The following is a 17,755-nucleotide window of genomic DNA, read 5'->3' on the forward strand; positions in this document are numbered from 1 at the left end:
ATAGAATGTTTGGAGTGTTAGGTGAATCAACGCTACTGATAGAATGTTTGGAATGTTAGGTGAATCAACGCTACTGATAGAATGTTTGGAATGTTAGGTGAATCAACGCTACTGATAGAATGTTTGGAGTGTTTGGGGGAATGAACACTACTGATAGAATGTTTGGAGTGTTTGGTGAATGAAAACTACTGATAGAGTGTTTGCAGAATGAACACTAGTGATACAATGTCTGGAGTGTATGAAAATAATGATTTATTTTACATGATTGTGATATATTGATAAACGATGTCAAGGCAGTCAACTGTGTTTCGAAAGTAAAAACTATTTCAGACTTCGATTTGTGTTTTGAAAACGATATGAACATGACATCATTAGGTATAACAACTGTTTTATAGGAGTATGGATACACGGACAGACGTGTGTGTTATAGGGTAAGTGGACAATAATTGATATGATAAATTTATAACAGATGTCTTTTATCACAATGAAGGATACTTCAATATTCTGAAATATTTTAATAAGAAAATTACAGAAAACAAAATTAACATGTTAAAACATGTATTCTTATTGAGAATTATTCTAACACTGATAAATATGAAAAATAGCTATAATAATGAAGTTACAAAACAATATAATATGTGAAGAGAGGTGTACTTATTATAGAGTATTCTAATGTACGCAGAGAATCAATAACGGTGACGTTTTAAAGAGAGATAACATGTAACAACACATTTATTTATTCTTTTCTCTTCTAACAGTGATCAGTAGGAACAGAAACTATAGAAGTGACGTTTTAAAGAGAGAAAGCATATAATCACACATTTTTTTTTTTTTGTTCTAACACCAATGAATGGGAACAGAAACTATAGCAGTAACGTTTTAAAGAGAGATAACATATAATGACACATTTATTTATTCTTTTCTCTACTAACACTGATCAATAGGAACATAAACTATAGCAGTGACATTTCAAAGACAGATAACATATAATGACACATTTATTTATTGTTTTGTGTTCTAACAGTGATCAGTATGAACAGAAACTATAGAAGTAACGTTTTACAGAGAGATAACATATAATAACACATTTATTTATTGTTTTGTGTTCTAACAGTGATCAGTAGTAACAAAAACTATACCACTGACGTTTTAAAGAGAGATAACATATAATAACTCATTTATTTATTGTTTTCTTTTCTAACAGTGATCAGCAGGAACAGAGACTACAGCAGTGACGTTTTAAATTAAGATAAGATATAATGACACATTTATTATTTGTTTTGTGTTTTAACAGAGATCTGTAGGAACATGAACTATAGCAGTGACTTTTAAAAAACAAATAACATATAACGACACATGTATTTATTTTTTGTGTTCTAACAGTGATCATTAGAAACATAAACTATAGCAGTGATATTTTAAAGAGAGATAGCATATAATGACCCATTAATTTTTTGTTTTGTGTTCTAACAATGATCAGTAGGAACAGAATCTCTAGCAGTGACGTTTTAAAGAGAGATAGCATATAATAACACATTTTTTATTGTTTTCTGTTCTAACTGATCAGTAGGAGCAGAAACTATAGCAGTGACGTTTTAAAGAGAGATAACGTATAATGACACATTTATTTATTGTTTCGTATTTTAACAGTTGATGAATTTCGTTCCACTTTAGACTGAATAACGTAGGCTGAAAGGTGACTGTATTATATAACACTCCACCAATATATTTTATTTTTGCGCAGGAGACAAGTATGGATTTCTTTTGAATTTCGAGCAAAGCTACTATAGAGTGAGGTATCTGCATATAAGCACGTCCCTAATTTAGTTGGGAAGAAGCTGTAAAGCGAAACGTTGGGTGTCTAATTAAATAAAAAGAGCATTTTTGTGTTATAAGGTCTTTTATTCCTCGTATTAAGTATGAATGAAATTATAGGGGTGACGTTTTAAAGAAAGTGGAGATGTGTTTATTGTGAAGTATTCCAACAATGATAAGTAGGGACAGAAATTGTGACAGTTAAAGTAAGGTAAGTATAACACAGATTTGTTTATTCTGAAGTATTCCAACAATGATAAGTAGGGACAGAAATTGTGACAGTTAAAGTAAGGTAAAATATAATGACAGATGTATTTATTGTTTTGTATTCCAACAATGATAAATAGGGACAAAAATACAGCAGTGACAGTTAAAGAGAAGGTATGTAATGGCACAGATGTTTATTGTGAAGTATTCCAACAATGATAAGTAGGGACAGAAATTGTGACAGTTAAAAAGAGATAAATGTATAATGACAGATGTGTTTATTATATCTGCAACAATGATAAGTTTGGGTTGAGAAAATATTTTACGTAGAAGAGTGTACAACGTTTCGACAGATTGGTCATCGTCAGGTTCACAAAGAAAGAGGTAACTGACCAGAAATTGACCACATGTTTGAAAGGGGGTAAGTAACAGATGTGTTTAATGTAGAAGGCGGTGTTAGAATGATTGAATATATAAAGAATTTATGACAGTATAAATATAGGTATAAAGGCGTTACAGATGTGTTTATTTTGGGTTTAAGTTGTGATAAGTAGGCTTCCTTAATTTTGACAGTTAAAGTAAGGTTATTTAGTACAGATGTGTTTATGGTTATGTATTCCAACAATGATAAGTGCTCGACAAAATTGTGACAGTGTCTTTTATGTTCTTGAAGATGTGTCATGTTGATATCTTTTCTGTTGTTTGCATTTAGTTTTTCTAGTTTTTGTTGTGGCAGTCTTTTTGTAAGGTCGTTTTCTTGACATCACTCACAGATTTATTATTTTGTGTTCTAACAGTAATCAGCAGCAATAAAACTACAGCAGTGACAGTTTTAAAGATAAATAAGATATATTGATGTGTATTTGTTGTTTTGTATTCCAACAATGATCAATAGGAACAGAAACTATGACACGTTAAAGTAAGATAATATAATTACAGATGTGTTTATTGTGAAGTATTCCAACAATGATAAGTAGGAACATAAGCTGTGTGACAGTTAAAGTAAGGTAATATATCATGACAGATGTGTTTATTGTTTTGTATTCCAACAATGATAAGTAGGAACAGAAATATGTGTGACAGTTTAAAGAGAGGTAATATAATGACAGATGTGTTTTTTGTTTTGTATTCCAACAATGATAAGTAGGAACAGAAATCTGACAGTTTTAAAGTAAGATAATATAATACAGATGTTTTTATTGTTTTCTATTCCAACAATGATAAGTAGGAACAGAAACTATGTGACAGTTAAAGTAAGGTAACGTATAATGACAGATGTGTTTATTGTGAAGTATTTTAACAACACTTTAGACTGAATAAGTAGGCTGAAAGGTGACTGTATTATATAACACAGTTAATATATTTTATTTTGCGCAGGAGACAAGTATGTGATTTATTTTGAATTTCGAGCAAAGATAAGTAGGAACAGCCGTCCCTAATTTAGTGGGACAGAAGCTTAAAGTAACGTTGTAATTAAATACAGAAGAGCATGTGTTTATAAGGTGAAGTATTCCAACAATGATAAGTAGGAACAGAAATTAGTGACAGTTAAAAAGGTAAGTGGACAGATGTGTTTATTGTAGAGTATTCCAACAATGATAAGTAGGAACAGAAATTGTGACAGTTAAAGTAAGGTAAGTAAGGACAGATGTGTTTATTGTGAAGTATTCCAACAATGATAAGTAGGAACAGAAATTGTGACAGTTAAAGTAAGGTAAGTAAGGACAGATGTGTTTATTGTGAAGTATTCCAACAATGATAAGTAGGAACAGAAATTGTGACAGTTAAAGTAAGGTAAGTAAGGACAGATGTGTTTATTGTGAAGTATTCCAACAATGATAAGTAGGAACAGAAATTGTGACAGTTAAAGTAAGGTAAGTAAGGACAGATGTGTTTATTGTGAAGTATTCCAACAATGATAAGTAGGAACAGAAATTGTGACAGTTAAAGTAAGGTAAGTAAGGACAGATGTGTTTATTGTGAAGTATTCCAACAATGATAAGTAGGGACAGAAATTGTGACAGTTAAAGTAAGGTAAGTAAGGACAGATGTGTTTATTGTAGAGTATTCCAACAATGATAAGTAGGAACAGAAATTGTGACAGTTAAAGTAAGGTAAGTAAGGACAGATGTGTTTATTGTAGAGTATTCCAACAATGATAAGTAGGGACAGAAATTGTGACAGTTAAAGTAAGGTAAGTAAGGACAGATGTGTTTATTGTAGAGTATTCCAACAATGATAAGTAGGGACAGAAATTGTGACAGTTAAAGTAAGGTAAGTAAGGACAGATGTGTTTATTGTAGAGTATTCCAACAATGATAAGTAGGAACAGAAATTGTGACAGTTAAAGTAAGGTAAGTAAGGACAGATGTGTTTATTGTGAAGTATTCTAACAGTGGTAAGTAAGGACTTTTAAAGCATGATGACATGGAAGACAAATTATTGTCAAGTTCACAATCTGTATGGACAGAAGTTTAGAGTGGCATTGTATAGTAGAACTATAAATATGGACAGATGGGGGGGGGGAAGTTCAAGAAACTTTCATAAAAGACAACAAAAAATGTTATTAGGTCTTTTCTAGTACTAATTTCCGCATAGATTTAGCCTAGGAAGCAATGTTCCTATGTTTCTTATACATTTATTGTTATTTATAATTAAAGTTTACCTATCAGGTTTGAATATATTTATCAACATCGCTTCCAGACCATTGTGGCACTTTTGAGTGGTCATCTAAGGTCTGAAAAATTGGTGCTTTTTTATTTGTTATGTTGTTGTCGTTGTTTTTGTTATAATTTTAAATGGTGTGAATTTTTCTGATTATGAAAATGCTTGTCATCTTCATCACTTACAATTATTTCAGGCATTTACCAAGGGCAGTGGCTCAGAGGTTTGCGCCATGGTTACGGTGTACGTAATAGCGCCCCCTTTGGCTTGGCTTCACACAGTCGTCCTAAGAATGCTCGATTTTCTGTTTCGTCTCTCGAACATGACCACGTTGACCCTGCGAGTATAAGAAATCGAAAAATAGATGACTGCCGGGGAGGTTTTGTACTGAAAGCGAAAAGTGACGAACCTCCTCCCAGAAGACGATCTCTTGTCGATAAATCCTCAACTTTAAAGAAAACAATCCTTCAGGTGAGAAGTAGCCAGTACATTCAACTTATAAGATTTTAAATCCTGACTTGTTTTGACTTTCTTTTTTGTAGGTGAAGAAAAGATCTCATAAAGCAGTAAATGGTCAGCATATATATATATTTTAGATTTTCAAATGGAACTTTTTTTTTCATCTTACATTTATTAAACAGGAGATAGGTATATTTCACGTAAGTGAACACTGCATATGAGTCTAGGATTTCCATAGATACACTGTTTCATCTTTTCTCATATGCTACGCAAATATAGAAATCGTATAGTTATAAAAATAATCGCGTGTTTCATTCGCTATCTCATTCTGTCCACTATGGCTAATCCAACCCAGATTTCTAAAGTCCTAATCTTACTGTTGATCTAGCATAGGACAAGTCATTGTGTGTAGGTTCAGAATTTTAAAAAATAATTTGTCATATCCTATGTTATACTTCTTGGCGTTAAGTATAAAAATGTCAGTGCTTGGACCAGTGGACCAGCAGTAACTTTACGGACCTACAACCCCCAAATCCGAGGCTCGATATTCTGTTTTGTACAGAACTGAGATAACATAATATGTAACTTTGTTCTGAATAAATAAAAGTTCAAAAACAAAAGAACGCCGATTTCTTCATATTTACATTCTAACGATCCCAGATGAAGCAATTGGTTGTACGCTTCACCATGCTACAGTTGTTTCTATCCTATCACCTCCGACACCATAGGCTGATGGGGATTATGTTTCACACCTGAGTGGGAATGTCAGCAGGATTTCTCTAAATCCTGAATGGATTTAGATGAAAGTTGGTATACATATGAACTATAACCAAACTTAGAGAAGAAGATTAGCTTTTGGAGTATCAATGTCAAAGGTCAAGGTCACAGAAAATTCACGAAAGTTTTAAAAATCCCTATCTGTTAACAGGAGGACCGATATGTTTACACTATTTTTGTTCTATTAATTCTATAAAAAATGAATGGATTTTGATAAAACTTGGCGGACATGTGTAAAATGTTATTTCTCTTTGTCCAGACAAAAATGTCCCGTGTCTCTTTATCACGACGGACATACGGATGCATGTTCGTATTTTTTCAGGGGCGAATATGATCAACGGCGCGTGACAGAGGTGTGCTATTCGATCTACTGAGTGACACTATATTATAATTCTATATCTAGATTGAAAATATTATAAATAAGTAAAGAAAGCAAGAATTGAAACCAGAAATGAATTCGAAATCGAAAAGTGTATAATGGTAAGTAGAACTCAATTATGTATTACATTGCATTGTCTGACAGATTAGCCAACTTCAGTTGATGAATTTCGTTCCACTTTAGACTTAATAACGTAGGCTGAAAGGTGACTGTATTATAAAACGCTCCACCAATCTATTTTATCTTTGCGCAGCAGGCAAGTATGGATTTCTTTTGAATTTCGCGCAAAGCTACTCGAGGGCTATCTGCGGCAGCCGTCCCTAATTTAGCAGTATAAGACTAGACGGAAGGCAGCTAGTCATCACTACCCACCGCCAACTCTTGGGCTACTCTTTTACCAACGAATAGTGGAATTGACCGTCACATATATAACGCCCCATGGCTGAAAGGGCGAGCATGTTTGGTGTGACGGGGATTCGAACCCATGACCCTCAGATTACGAGTCGAGTGTCTTAACCACCTGGCCATGACGGGCCTGGCCAGGTCTGGAAGAAATCTATTAATCCACTTTGTTTGTTCGTAAGCAAACCAAGTTTTGTTGACGGATTCCGGACAGCTGAGGATTCTTACTGATATAATGTATCCACGTACCATGGATATGTCACCTAGACTCTTTGGTTCAAGAAGAAGGATTCAGGGGTCGTTGAAACCGAATCTAGCGTCATATTGTTTGTTCTTGGTAGTTCTCGATATCCCTCGGGCACCGTGTTGGAGATTGTGCTTATGCCCCCTCCCCAGATGGTAGCGGGACTAAACTTAGCAAATGCACGTGCTCAGTTATCATAGACGGTTGTCCTAAATGTGTTTTTAGTGTATGAACCCTCCCTTGACATAATTGTATAAGTAAGTAATGGGGAGTCTGATCATCACTTTCTTTGTGAATAATATGGAAATTATATTATATTATCCAGAGTTCTTAGACACTTTATATCTACTAGTAGTTCTAGTGACATATCTAAGTTACTAATTACATCTACAAATATACCTGGTTATATTTATGCAAAAAACGGCTCGTTTGGGTTGAGAAAATATTTTACGTAGAAGAGCGAACAACGTTTCGACCTTCTTCGGTCATCGTCATGTTCACAAAGAAAGAAAGAGGTAACTGACCGGAAGCTGACCACATGTTTGGAAGGGGTTGTGTAACTTAGTGTCGGAATGTAGAGGGTGGTGTTAGATGTTTAAATATATAATTTTATATTATTTATTTTATTATATTTAATATAGGTATAAAGGAGTTCCTTTATATTGGTTTATTTTGGGTTTAAGTTGTTGTATAAGTAAGGCTTCTTTAATTTTGCGTTTGTTTATGTTTGTTTCTTTATTTAGTATTTGAGTGTTTTCTATGGTTATGTTGTGTTTATTTGACTTGCAGTGTTCGAAAACGTGTGAAGGTGACTTTTTATGTTCTTTGAATCTGGTTTCCATTTTTCTACTTGTTTCTCCAATATAGAAGTCGTGGCAGTTATCACATTGTATTTTATAAATAATGTTGGTGTGGTGTTTGTCAGTGTAGTTTTTACATAGACCTCAGTTTTGTGCCTGGTTTTTCGGTCAGTTACCTCTTTCTTTCTTTGTGAATCTGACGATGACCGAAGAAGGTCGAAACGTTGTTCGCTCTTCTACGTAAAATATTTTCTCAACCCAAACGAGCCGTTTTTACATATATACTTCTCTACAAATGGGTTTTCTCGACATCACTGATACTTGGTTGTATTACCTAGGTTTGTAGCTACTCTATGTCTAATAGTAGTTCTGGTGACATTTCTTAGTTATTAATTACATCTACAATATACCAGGTTGTATTACCTAGGTTTGTAGCTACTTTATGTCTACTAGTAGTTCTGGTGACATTTCTTACTTATTAATTACATCTAAAATATACCAGGTTGTATTACCTAGGTTTGTAGCTACTTTATGTCTACTAGTAGTTCTGGTGACATTTCTTAGTTATTAATCACATCTACAATATACCAGGTTGTATTACCTAGATTTGTAGCTACTTTATGTCTACTAGTACCGTGTTTCTCCGATAATAAGACCTACCCATAAAATAAGACCTAGTGTGATTTTTGGGGATAGTTTTAATATAAGCCCTACCCTTAAAATAAGCTCTAGTTAAGAGTGGCAGGAAGAGGAAAGAAATAAAAAATAATAATTTATTAATTAGTTTAATAGTTAGTTAATTAGTTTGTTTAAGTATTAATCAGTTAGTTTAATAGTTTAATAATAGTTTATTTTAAATGGTTAGTTTAATAGTTTTACTTTGTAACTTCATTTTTTTAATATATCAAAATAAGACATCCCCCGAAAATAAGCCCTTGTGTCATATTTTGGAGTGAAAATTAATATAAGCCCTGTCTTATTTTCGGAGAAACACGGTAGTTCTGGTGACATTTCTTAGTTATTAATTACATCTAAAATATACCAGGTTGTATTACCTAGGTTTGTAGCTACCTTATGTCTTCTAGTAGTTCTGGTGACATTTCTTAGTTATTAATTACATCTACAATATACCAGGTTGTATTACCTAGGTTTGTAGCTACTTTATGTCTACTAGTAGTTCTGGTGACATTTCTTAGTTATTAATCACATCTACAATATACCAGGTTGTATTACCTAGGTTTGTAGCTACTTTATGTCTACTAGTAGTTCTGGTGACATTTCTTAGTTATTAATCACATCTACAATATACCAGGTTGTATTACCTAGGTTTGTAGCTACTTTATGTCTACTAGTAGTTCTGGTGACATTTCTTAGTTACTAATCACATCTACAATATACCAGGTTGTATTACCTACGTTTGTAGCTACTTTATGTCTACTAGTAGTTCTGGTGACATTTCTTAGTTACTAATCACATCTACAATATACCAGGTTGTATTACCTAGGTTTGTAGCTACTTTATGTCTACTAGTAGTTCTGGTGACATTTCTTAGTTATTAATCACATCTACAATATACCAGGTTGTATTACCTAGGTTTGTAGCTACTTTATGTCTACTAGTAGTTCTGGTGACATTTCTTAGTTACTAATCACATCTACAATATACCAGGTTGTATTACCTAGGTTTGTAGCTACTTTATGTCTACTAGTAGTTCTGGTGACATTTCTTAGTTACTAATCACATCTACAATATACCAGGTTGTATTACCTAGGTTTGTAGCTACTTTATGTCTAATAGTAGTTCTGGTGACATTTCTTAGTTATTAATCACATCTACAATATACCAGGTTGTATTACCTAGGTTTGTAGCTACTTTATGTCTAATAGTAGTTCTGGTGACATTTCTTAGTTATTAATCACATCTACAATATACCAGGTTGTATTACCTAGGTTTGTAGCTACTTTATGTCTACTAGTAGTTCTGGTGACATTTCTTAGTTATTAATCACATCTACAATATACCAGGTTGTATTACCTAGGTTTGTAGCTACTTTATGTCTAATAGTAGTTCTGGTGACATTTCTTAGTTATTAATCACATCTACAATATACCAGGTTGTATTACCTAGGTTTGTAGCTACTTTATGTCTACTAGTAGTTCTGGTGACATTTCTTAGTTATTAATCACATCTACAATATACCAGGTTGTATTACCTAGGTTTGTAGCTACTTTATGTCTAATAGTAGTTCTGGTGACATTTCTTAGTTATTAATCACATCTACAATATACCAGGTTGTATTACCTAGGTTTGTAGCTACTTTATGTCTAATAGTAGTTCTGGTGACATTTCTTAGTTATTAATCACATCTACAATATACCAGGTTGTATTACCTAGGTTTGTAGCTACTTTATGTCTAATAGTAGTTCTGGTGACATTTCTTAGTTATTAATCACATCTACAATATACCAGGTTGTATTACCTAGGTTTGTAGCTACTTTATGTCTAATAGTAGTTCTGGTGACATTTCTTAGTTATTAATCACATCTACAATATACCAGGTTGTATTACCTAGGTTTGTAGCTACTTTATGTCTAATAGTAGTTCTGGTGACATTTCTTAGTTATTAATCACATCTACAATATACCAGGTTGTATTACCTAGGTTTGTAGCTACTTTATGTCTAATAGTAGTTCTGGTGACATTTCTTAGTTATTAATCACATCTACAATATACCAGGTTGTATTACCTAGGTTTGTAGCTACTTTATGTCTAATAGTAGTTCTGGTGACATTTTATTAGGTGTATTTTACTTCATGTCAGGTTACTTTGTGTCTTTTGATTGTATTGTCACGGTTACGTTTTCAAATTATATTAGTAATTACTTAAATCTACAAATGAACCTACTTATACTGCTTAGTTATTTGTCGGAAAGCCGCCTAGAAAGATCAACCTGTTTTGATCACTCGCACCATTAGGTAGTAGTGTATTGTCTGTCGGTCTTTCATTAGTTATTAAAATGAGTAAAACGTGCGTATACCATTAATAAGGAGAATAATTTTGAACTTTGTAGACTACATCACAACATGGCACATGAACTTCGAAATCAAATAAAGTTATTTGTTACTCTGAATTTTGTTTTCCTCTTGAAACACAAGACTTTCGGAGACCCTGTTGAAGTACAAGTAGCCCTCTTTTACGTCTAATAATAATTAACATTAACTTTTGAATATAACAAACTATGTTCTTAGATAGCAACTAAATATCAGCCTGTCAATTAACACAGCTAATTAAATATATACGTTTATTATGTTTTTACTTATAAAGATTAAAATGCATAGTTTTACCATTTAGGCATCCTCGCTGTTAGCAATAGTAAGTAGGTTTGGCTGTCTTAGGAGATTTATGTTAATCCTATATGTATACTAAACTAACAATGCAAAGCATTGTTTCTAACAGTAAACAAAAATAAAAAAATAATGGCATTCAGTATATTAACTATTATAACCGACGTTCTTAATCAAAGTAACAATAAATAAATAATATAATACCTTACCTAAAGAAAACACATTAACACTAGCTGTCTGTTTCAACATTATCGAAGAATATTATTTTCAAAATAGTATTAATATGCTTGTCTTGTCTCTTACTCCCTGTCGCATCTTTTTACCAAAGAAATCTCATTAAGCCATCTGTATACACCGTTACACAGGCTGTCAAACCTTTATTAATAAGCATGGTTTCGTTGCCAATGTGTCGCAGTAAGCCTACCAATACATACTGCTGCATTTCCTAGATATTTTGGTTACTTTACGTCCGTCCTCGCTAGTACACCGGTGAGTCTACAGAGTTGCAACGCTAAAATCAGCGGTTCGATTCCCCTCGGTGGAATCAGCAGACAGCTCGATATGGCTTTGCTATAAGAAAATACATACGCTTTACGTCCATTGATTATCACTGACACTGTACTCCGTCTGTACAAATTGTTTAACCGTTTACCGATAATCATGGTTAAAGTATTGTGGCGTTAGTTGTTTTAATGCTTAACAATAAATCGTATTATATAACCTAGGTTTGTTAGTCACAACATGTCTGCTAGTAGTTCTGTTGACATTTCTGAGTTATTAGTTACGTCTACAAATACAATTGGTTATATTACCTAGGTTTATAGTTACTTTATATCTACTGGTAGTTGTGATAATTAGGTGTATTAGTTATTAATTATGTCTACAAATATACCTGGTTATATTACCTAGGTTTGTAGTCACTTTATGTCTACTGGTAGTTCTGATAATTAGGTGTATTAGTTATTAATTATGTCTACAAATATACCTGGTTATATTACCTAGGTTTGTAGTCACTTTATGTCTACAAGGTATATGGGTTTTATGCTAAAAATAAATCGTATTATATTACTTTATAAGAATAAGCAACCCCACATTACCCTCCTTGTATGATTATTTAGTCTTCTAGTAAACGCAAGCAACCCCATCAATCGCCTTGTATGTTTATGAAAATATAACATATAAATACAAATTAAAATAATGCCTGAACTATCCATGAAAATCTACTAATGTTAAATGTAATAAAACAACGTACTAAAAATATGCGATGTATGTATAACAAATTTTACTGTTTTACCATTCTAACCATTTCATGCAACAAATACATAGAGCTGTCCTTCTTAGCTATGATGTAAAAACAAAGCAAAACACCTTTCTATTACTATCCACATGTACCAGGGTACATGACAGTACAGATACACAACGATATGTCAAACTGTGTTGGGTATCTTACTTCTACAGATAATTAACTGTGGTTACGATGTTCACCTGTAGTCATCGCCACATGTCCCCTAGTGGCCTTGACGACAACGAAAGTTGCTTTACGTATTAGAATACACATGTAGATTTTATTCATGTGTTACTTAGTATAAAAATAATATTTTTTAGTTTGTGTTAAAGTGCAAAGCTATTTCAAAGCTTATCTGTGCTGTGACAGACATTGGTATCAAAACTCAAGTTTTAGTATTGTAAACTAAAAAGCTAACCTTTGGACCAGTGACACGTATTACAATAATAATAGTTCTACTTTAAATATACACGTTATTTTACTCATACGTATAAATGTTGATGTACTGTTGTGGGAGAGAAACTTACAGAGATTATTACGATTTTTTTCCCATTTCAGAAATATATATTTGCATTCTAACACATCAAAAGGATAGAAAAAATACATAAAAATACGTTATCGATACTTCAACCCAAGATATAATTTTCATTTAACATCGATTTTATAACTTGTTAAAAACTATTGCTCGCAAAATAGGTAAATTAACATCTCAGAAATGTTATTAGAAAAACAACAGTAAACGAGGAAACTGAGCAGATATCAGTGTACAAGAAGTAAAGACCTTAAAAGTGAAGCAATGTGGAGAAAATCAAGATGGCGATACTTTCTGGTGACGTCATTTTTTTTTCCATATCTTCTTCTGATTCTTTTTACTTAACTAAGGAACACTGCAAGAAATGTACTTGTTTGAACATCTACACCATCAGGAAGTGTTACTTTAAAACCAAAGTGTTGCAATAATGAAATGTCCTTTGGAATGTCTCACGTCACAGCAAAAAGAAAAACTATCATTGGTTGGCGACATCAATGAATTAGGAGAGAGGAATTAGTTATTAAATAAACAGCTGCTCAATTCTATGTGCTTTTACTATTTTTATATTTATATAATTTATTTTTATGCCACGATATGTACGTTATCATAGACAAGAAGAACAAATTTCAGTAACAGAAACAATTAAAGTAAACAAATTAACGGAGTCGCAAAAATTATTTTGGCACTGGATCAGTAAGTATCAAAATAAAAAGGTAATGGCCATACATACATGAGGAAACAGTATTACTTGTTTGTTCAACACAAAGCTACACAATGGACTAACTGTGCTCTCATTACGGGTCTCGAAACCCGCCATTTAACATTATAAACTCACAGATTTTCTGTTGAATTAATTGAGGGAAAAAAGTAGTCTTTTAAGATTATAATATATATATTTTCTAATTATCAGAACACACGTACCTCGTCTAGTTTATTTAATAGCTTCTCGTGATAGAGTGGGATTTTTATTGTGTATATCCGAGAGAAGTTGTCCCTTATGTTCTGTTTAATTAATAGTTTTTCTTGATTGATTGAGACTTTCTATCGTATATAGGTGAGATAAGTTGTCCCTTATGTTCTGTTTAATTAATAATTTTTCTTAATTGAGTGAGACTTTCTATCGTTTAACCAATAGTTTTCTTGATTGAGAGAGACTTTCTATCGTATATAGATAAGTTGTCCTATCGTATATAGGTGAGAGAAGTTGTCCCTTATGTCCTGTTTAACCAATAGTTTTTCTTGATCGAGGGAGACTTTCTATCGTGCATAAGCGAGAGAAGTTGTCCCTCATGTCCTTTTTGTAATCGAGAACTCATAACGTTTGTTTTTGTTTCAATGCAAGTGCATTATTAAACTGCATCTTAGCCTAGTGTATAAGTTATCTAAACATTAGAGTAGTTTGACACGAAAACGGCAATGAATCCATCCCAAATTGCCATTTCAAGCAAAATAAATAGGACTCATTATTTGTGAGATAAAAAGAACCAACATTGTTATCGTCAAGAAGCTATTTGTACAAGATTTGTAAGATGGTATAACATTCAAATAAGATTAGATTCAAAGTATATAACGCGTGTTAACCCATTCGCCAGTTCCTGTACGTCATACTCATGGAATCAGACTCAAAAGATACAGTTTATATGTCCACTTGTCAAATTATATTCATCTTGTAGAACCTGGTAATATAATGGTTTCATTATACCACGAGATATACTTGTTTTTTGAATATCTGTACTGTGCGAGCTTTATCCCACCCACTGTTGACTTAATGCACTCGCAGTGTTTAAACTTCGACATGTTTCCTTAAATGTTAACAGCATAATTATTGATTGCATTGCTAAGTTAGAAGAAGGCTGACCGACAAATATTATAACAATTATTTTTATAACGTTTCGAGTTATCACTAACGGCATGATAATTTAATGTTTGACGAGATATTAAGCAAGTACTAGAGTTTCTTGGTTTCGGAATTTTGCACAAACTTACAGACGGTCTACCTACATATAATTGTCTCTAATTTGGAACTGATAGATGAGAGGGAAGACAGCTGGTAAACAACATTAATCGCCGAATCTTGGGTTAATCTCGTTTGGTCAAATGTGGAAATTTATTTCACCTCATTTCTATAGCCACTCAGAACCATACAGCGTGAAGCAAACTTTTGCGACAATGGGTAACTAAGAATGAATCTTCACATTCGAAATTTAGGAACGTATTCACTAAGCCACGCCCAGATCTCGTAGGGTTAGTCGCGAAGTTCAAAAAACGCTTTAAGCCTACGAAACATCTCAAGAAGAAGATTGCAACTCATTGTCGTTATTCTAAAAGGTAAAACCTCTTTTTGAATTTCATAAACGTAACTACAGGTTTAATTCCACGTAACATAAATTAGTCATGATGATAGAAAACTACAAGCATACAAATAACCAACTTTACCATCGTAGTCTGATTCACGTGATTAATCGGCCCATAAGACAGATATGAAGTTTAACCTTCTTTGTGTAATCTCTTTAAAAAAACACGCAAAGAAACACGTGGTATAAACACAATAATCCGACAACGTCACTTTATTCACTCAGATATATGTATACTTAAGAATAGAGTACTCCAAAAACTAGAGATAAAGAGGTGTTGTCAAGTATAAATATAGTTTTATTTCAGGTAAGTTGTTTTAGTGAGTGGTTGATGTTTCATGTTACTTTGATTTCGACAAGTCTTATATGCTCTTGACTTTGTCTTTTAATATGTTCTATAATTTTTACTGGCTAAATTATTTCCATACATTCTTGCAAAAACAACAATACTAACAAGCTAAAAAAACGAATAAACTTGAGATGCTGATTATTTAGTCTACCAACAGTCACAAACGACCCTAAATCACTCTCCTTGTATGATTATTTAGTCTTCCAACACAAAGCTACACGAAGACTATTTGCACTAGCCGTCCCTAATTTAGCAGTGTAAGACTAGAGGGTTGACATCTAGTCATCACCACCCACCGCCAACTCTTGGGCTATTCTTTTAGCAACGAATAGTGGGATTGACTGTCACATTATAACGCACCTACAGCTGAAAGGGTGAGCATGTTTGATGCGACGGGGATTTGAACTCGCGACCCTCAGATTACGAGTCGAACGCCTTAACCCACCTGGACATGCCGGGCCTAAGAAAACTTGAAGTTGCAGAAAATAACAGTTTACATTTTTTGGATGTATTAGTTGTGACTAACAGAAATAAGTTAGAAACTACAGTCTATCATAAGCCTCTTTCTCTTATCCTACCGTCACCAATAAACATGTCATACAAAGTCCCAAAAATGTCAGCTTTTCACACTTATGTGTACAAGCCTTTAAACTTACGTTCTAATCCAGAAATTACGGAAGTAAAATGTTGTTAGATAGAGGTTCCTCTCATCGTATTGTTTATAGACCTGTAAAAAAATTTAACAAAATAGCAAATGATTATAAAAAACGTAAATTAAAATCAACATTTGATAAAATATATAAAAAATAATGTTCCTTTTAACCAGTTATGTTCCAGATTTCTCATGCAAAATTCATAAATTTAAAAGCAAAACACAAGTCTTACTGCCATTCATAGATCACTGAAAAAATTAGTCAAATATTAAGTACAACTAAGTATGAAATCAATTTAATAGAGAAAATAGGTATTTATGAAATTGAACGTGAATGTGTTGTGTATACATTGGACAAACTTTATGAAATTTAAAATAAATGAACTAAGAGAAATGTTAAAAATAAAAGTGAAAACTCTGCACTGGTCACATTGAAACACAGAAAAAATAATGTAATATTAAATAAGAATGACGGGTTGGAAAATCAGAAATGAAATACACGGTATGATCGTTTTTAAACATGTGAGCTGGTCGTCACACAACCATGTTTGTTTTTGTTTTTATTTGTTTTCCCTCCCCTGAGAATGACGTGAAAGATTTAAGAGTGTCTGTTATGAATGTTCGCTTGAATCTTTTTGGTTATCTTAAGCCTTAGACTGACATATATGTGGATGTTCAAACAAGAGTGTAATTTAGAAGCATCTCGACAAATTTACAGATTAAGTAATCACTTCTAAAAATTTCCCTGCTGGTACGGCGGTAAGCCTACTGATTTACAACGCTAAAGTCAAGGGTTCGATTCCTTTCGGTGGATTCAGCAGATAACCCGATGTGACTTTGCTATAAGAAAATACACACACTCTCTTTACAAATGGAAGCTAAATACCTGAAACTAACAAATGATTGGTATTTTCTGAAATAAAGTGGCTGGTGTGCGTTTTCTGAAGAATACTCTCTCAACAATGTAACGTGTTCCTTAAACTTTAATAATACACACATTATTTGATAAAATAACACTTCAACTTTTTTTCTTTCATTGTGGTTACCTTTAACGGATAATTTCTGCTAATAATTTTTGCGTAGGATCCTGAACAAAACCTATTTAACATGTTGTTAACCATATAGTTCAACACAAAAGAAATGAGAAATTTCTAATCCCTTCTTCTTAACCAATTACCTATTCCATTTTCTCGATTTCTATTAATCAAACTATCAAAATAGGAATTATTTGTAAACTTAGTACTCGCGCGTTTTCAATATATTGGCGAAAGTCACAATCAAACTCGTGTTTACAGTCATCAGAAAATATCAACTTTATTATATCAATCAGGCTAGGTATCACCAAAATTAAGCAGATATTAAACGTAATTTATTTCCCGCACAAAATTGGAACACTTTGGTTGTTAAATAACGTGCCTGCATTTTTTTACAGCTGCACACAAGTGAAGCACATATTAAACTTTGTACCACAAATAGGAAGATTTTCTTGAAC

The 17,755-nt window shown here is 32.9% G+C and overlaps 1 protein-coding gene across 1 annotated transcript in view; it reads left to right on the top strand.

The window, feature by feature from the left end:
• Nucleotides 1-17,755, top strand: part of LOC143250768 (junctophilin-1-like) — a 63,210-nt gene that overhangs the window by 3,190 nt on the left and 42,265 nt on the right. The window contains exon 2 of the mRNA XM_076501732.1: nt 4,883-5,157. Coding sequence (XP_076357847.1) covers nt 4,883-5,157 — 275 coding nt within the window. The remainder of the gene's footprint in view (nt 1-4,882; nt 5,158-17,755) is intronic.

Source organism: Tachypleus tridentatus, chromosome 5, assembly GCF_004210375.1.
Source record: "Tachypleus tridentatus isolate NWPU-2018 chromosome 5, ASM421037v1, whole genome shotgun sequence".
NCBI lineage: Eukaryota > Metazoa > Arthropoda > Merostomata > Xiphosura > Limulidae > Tachypleus > Tachypleus tridentatus.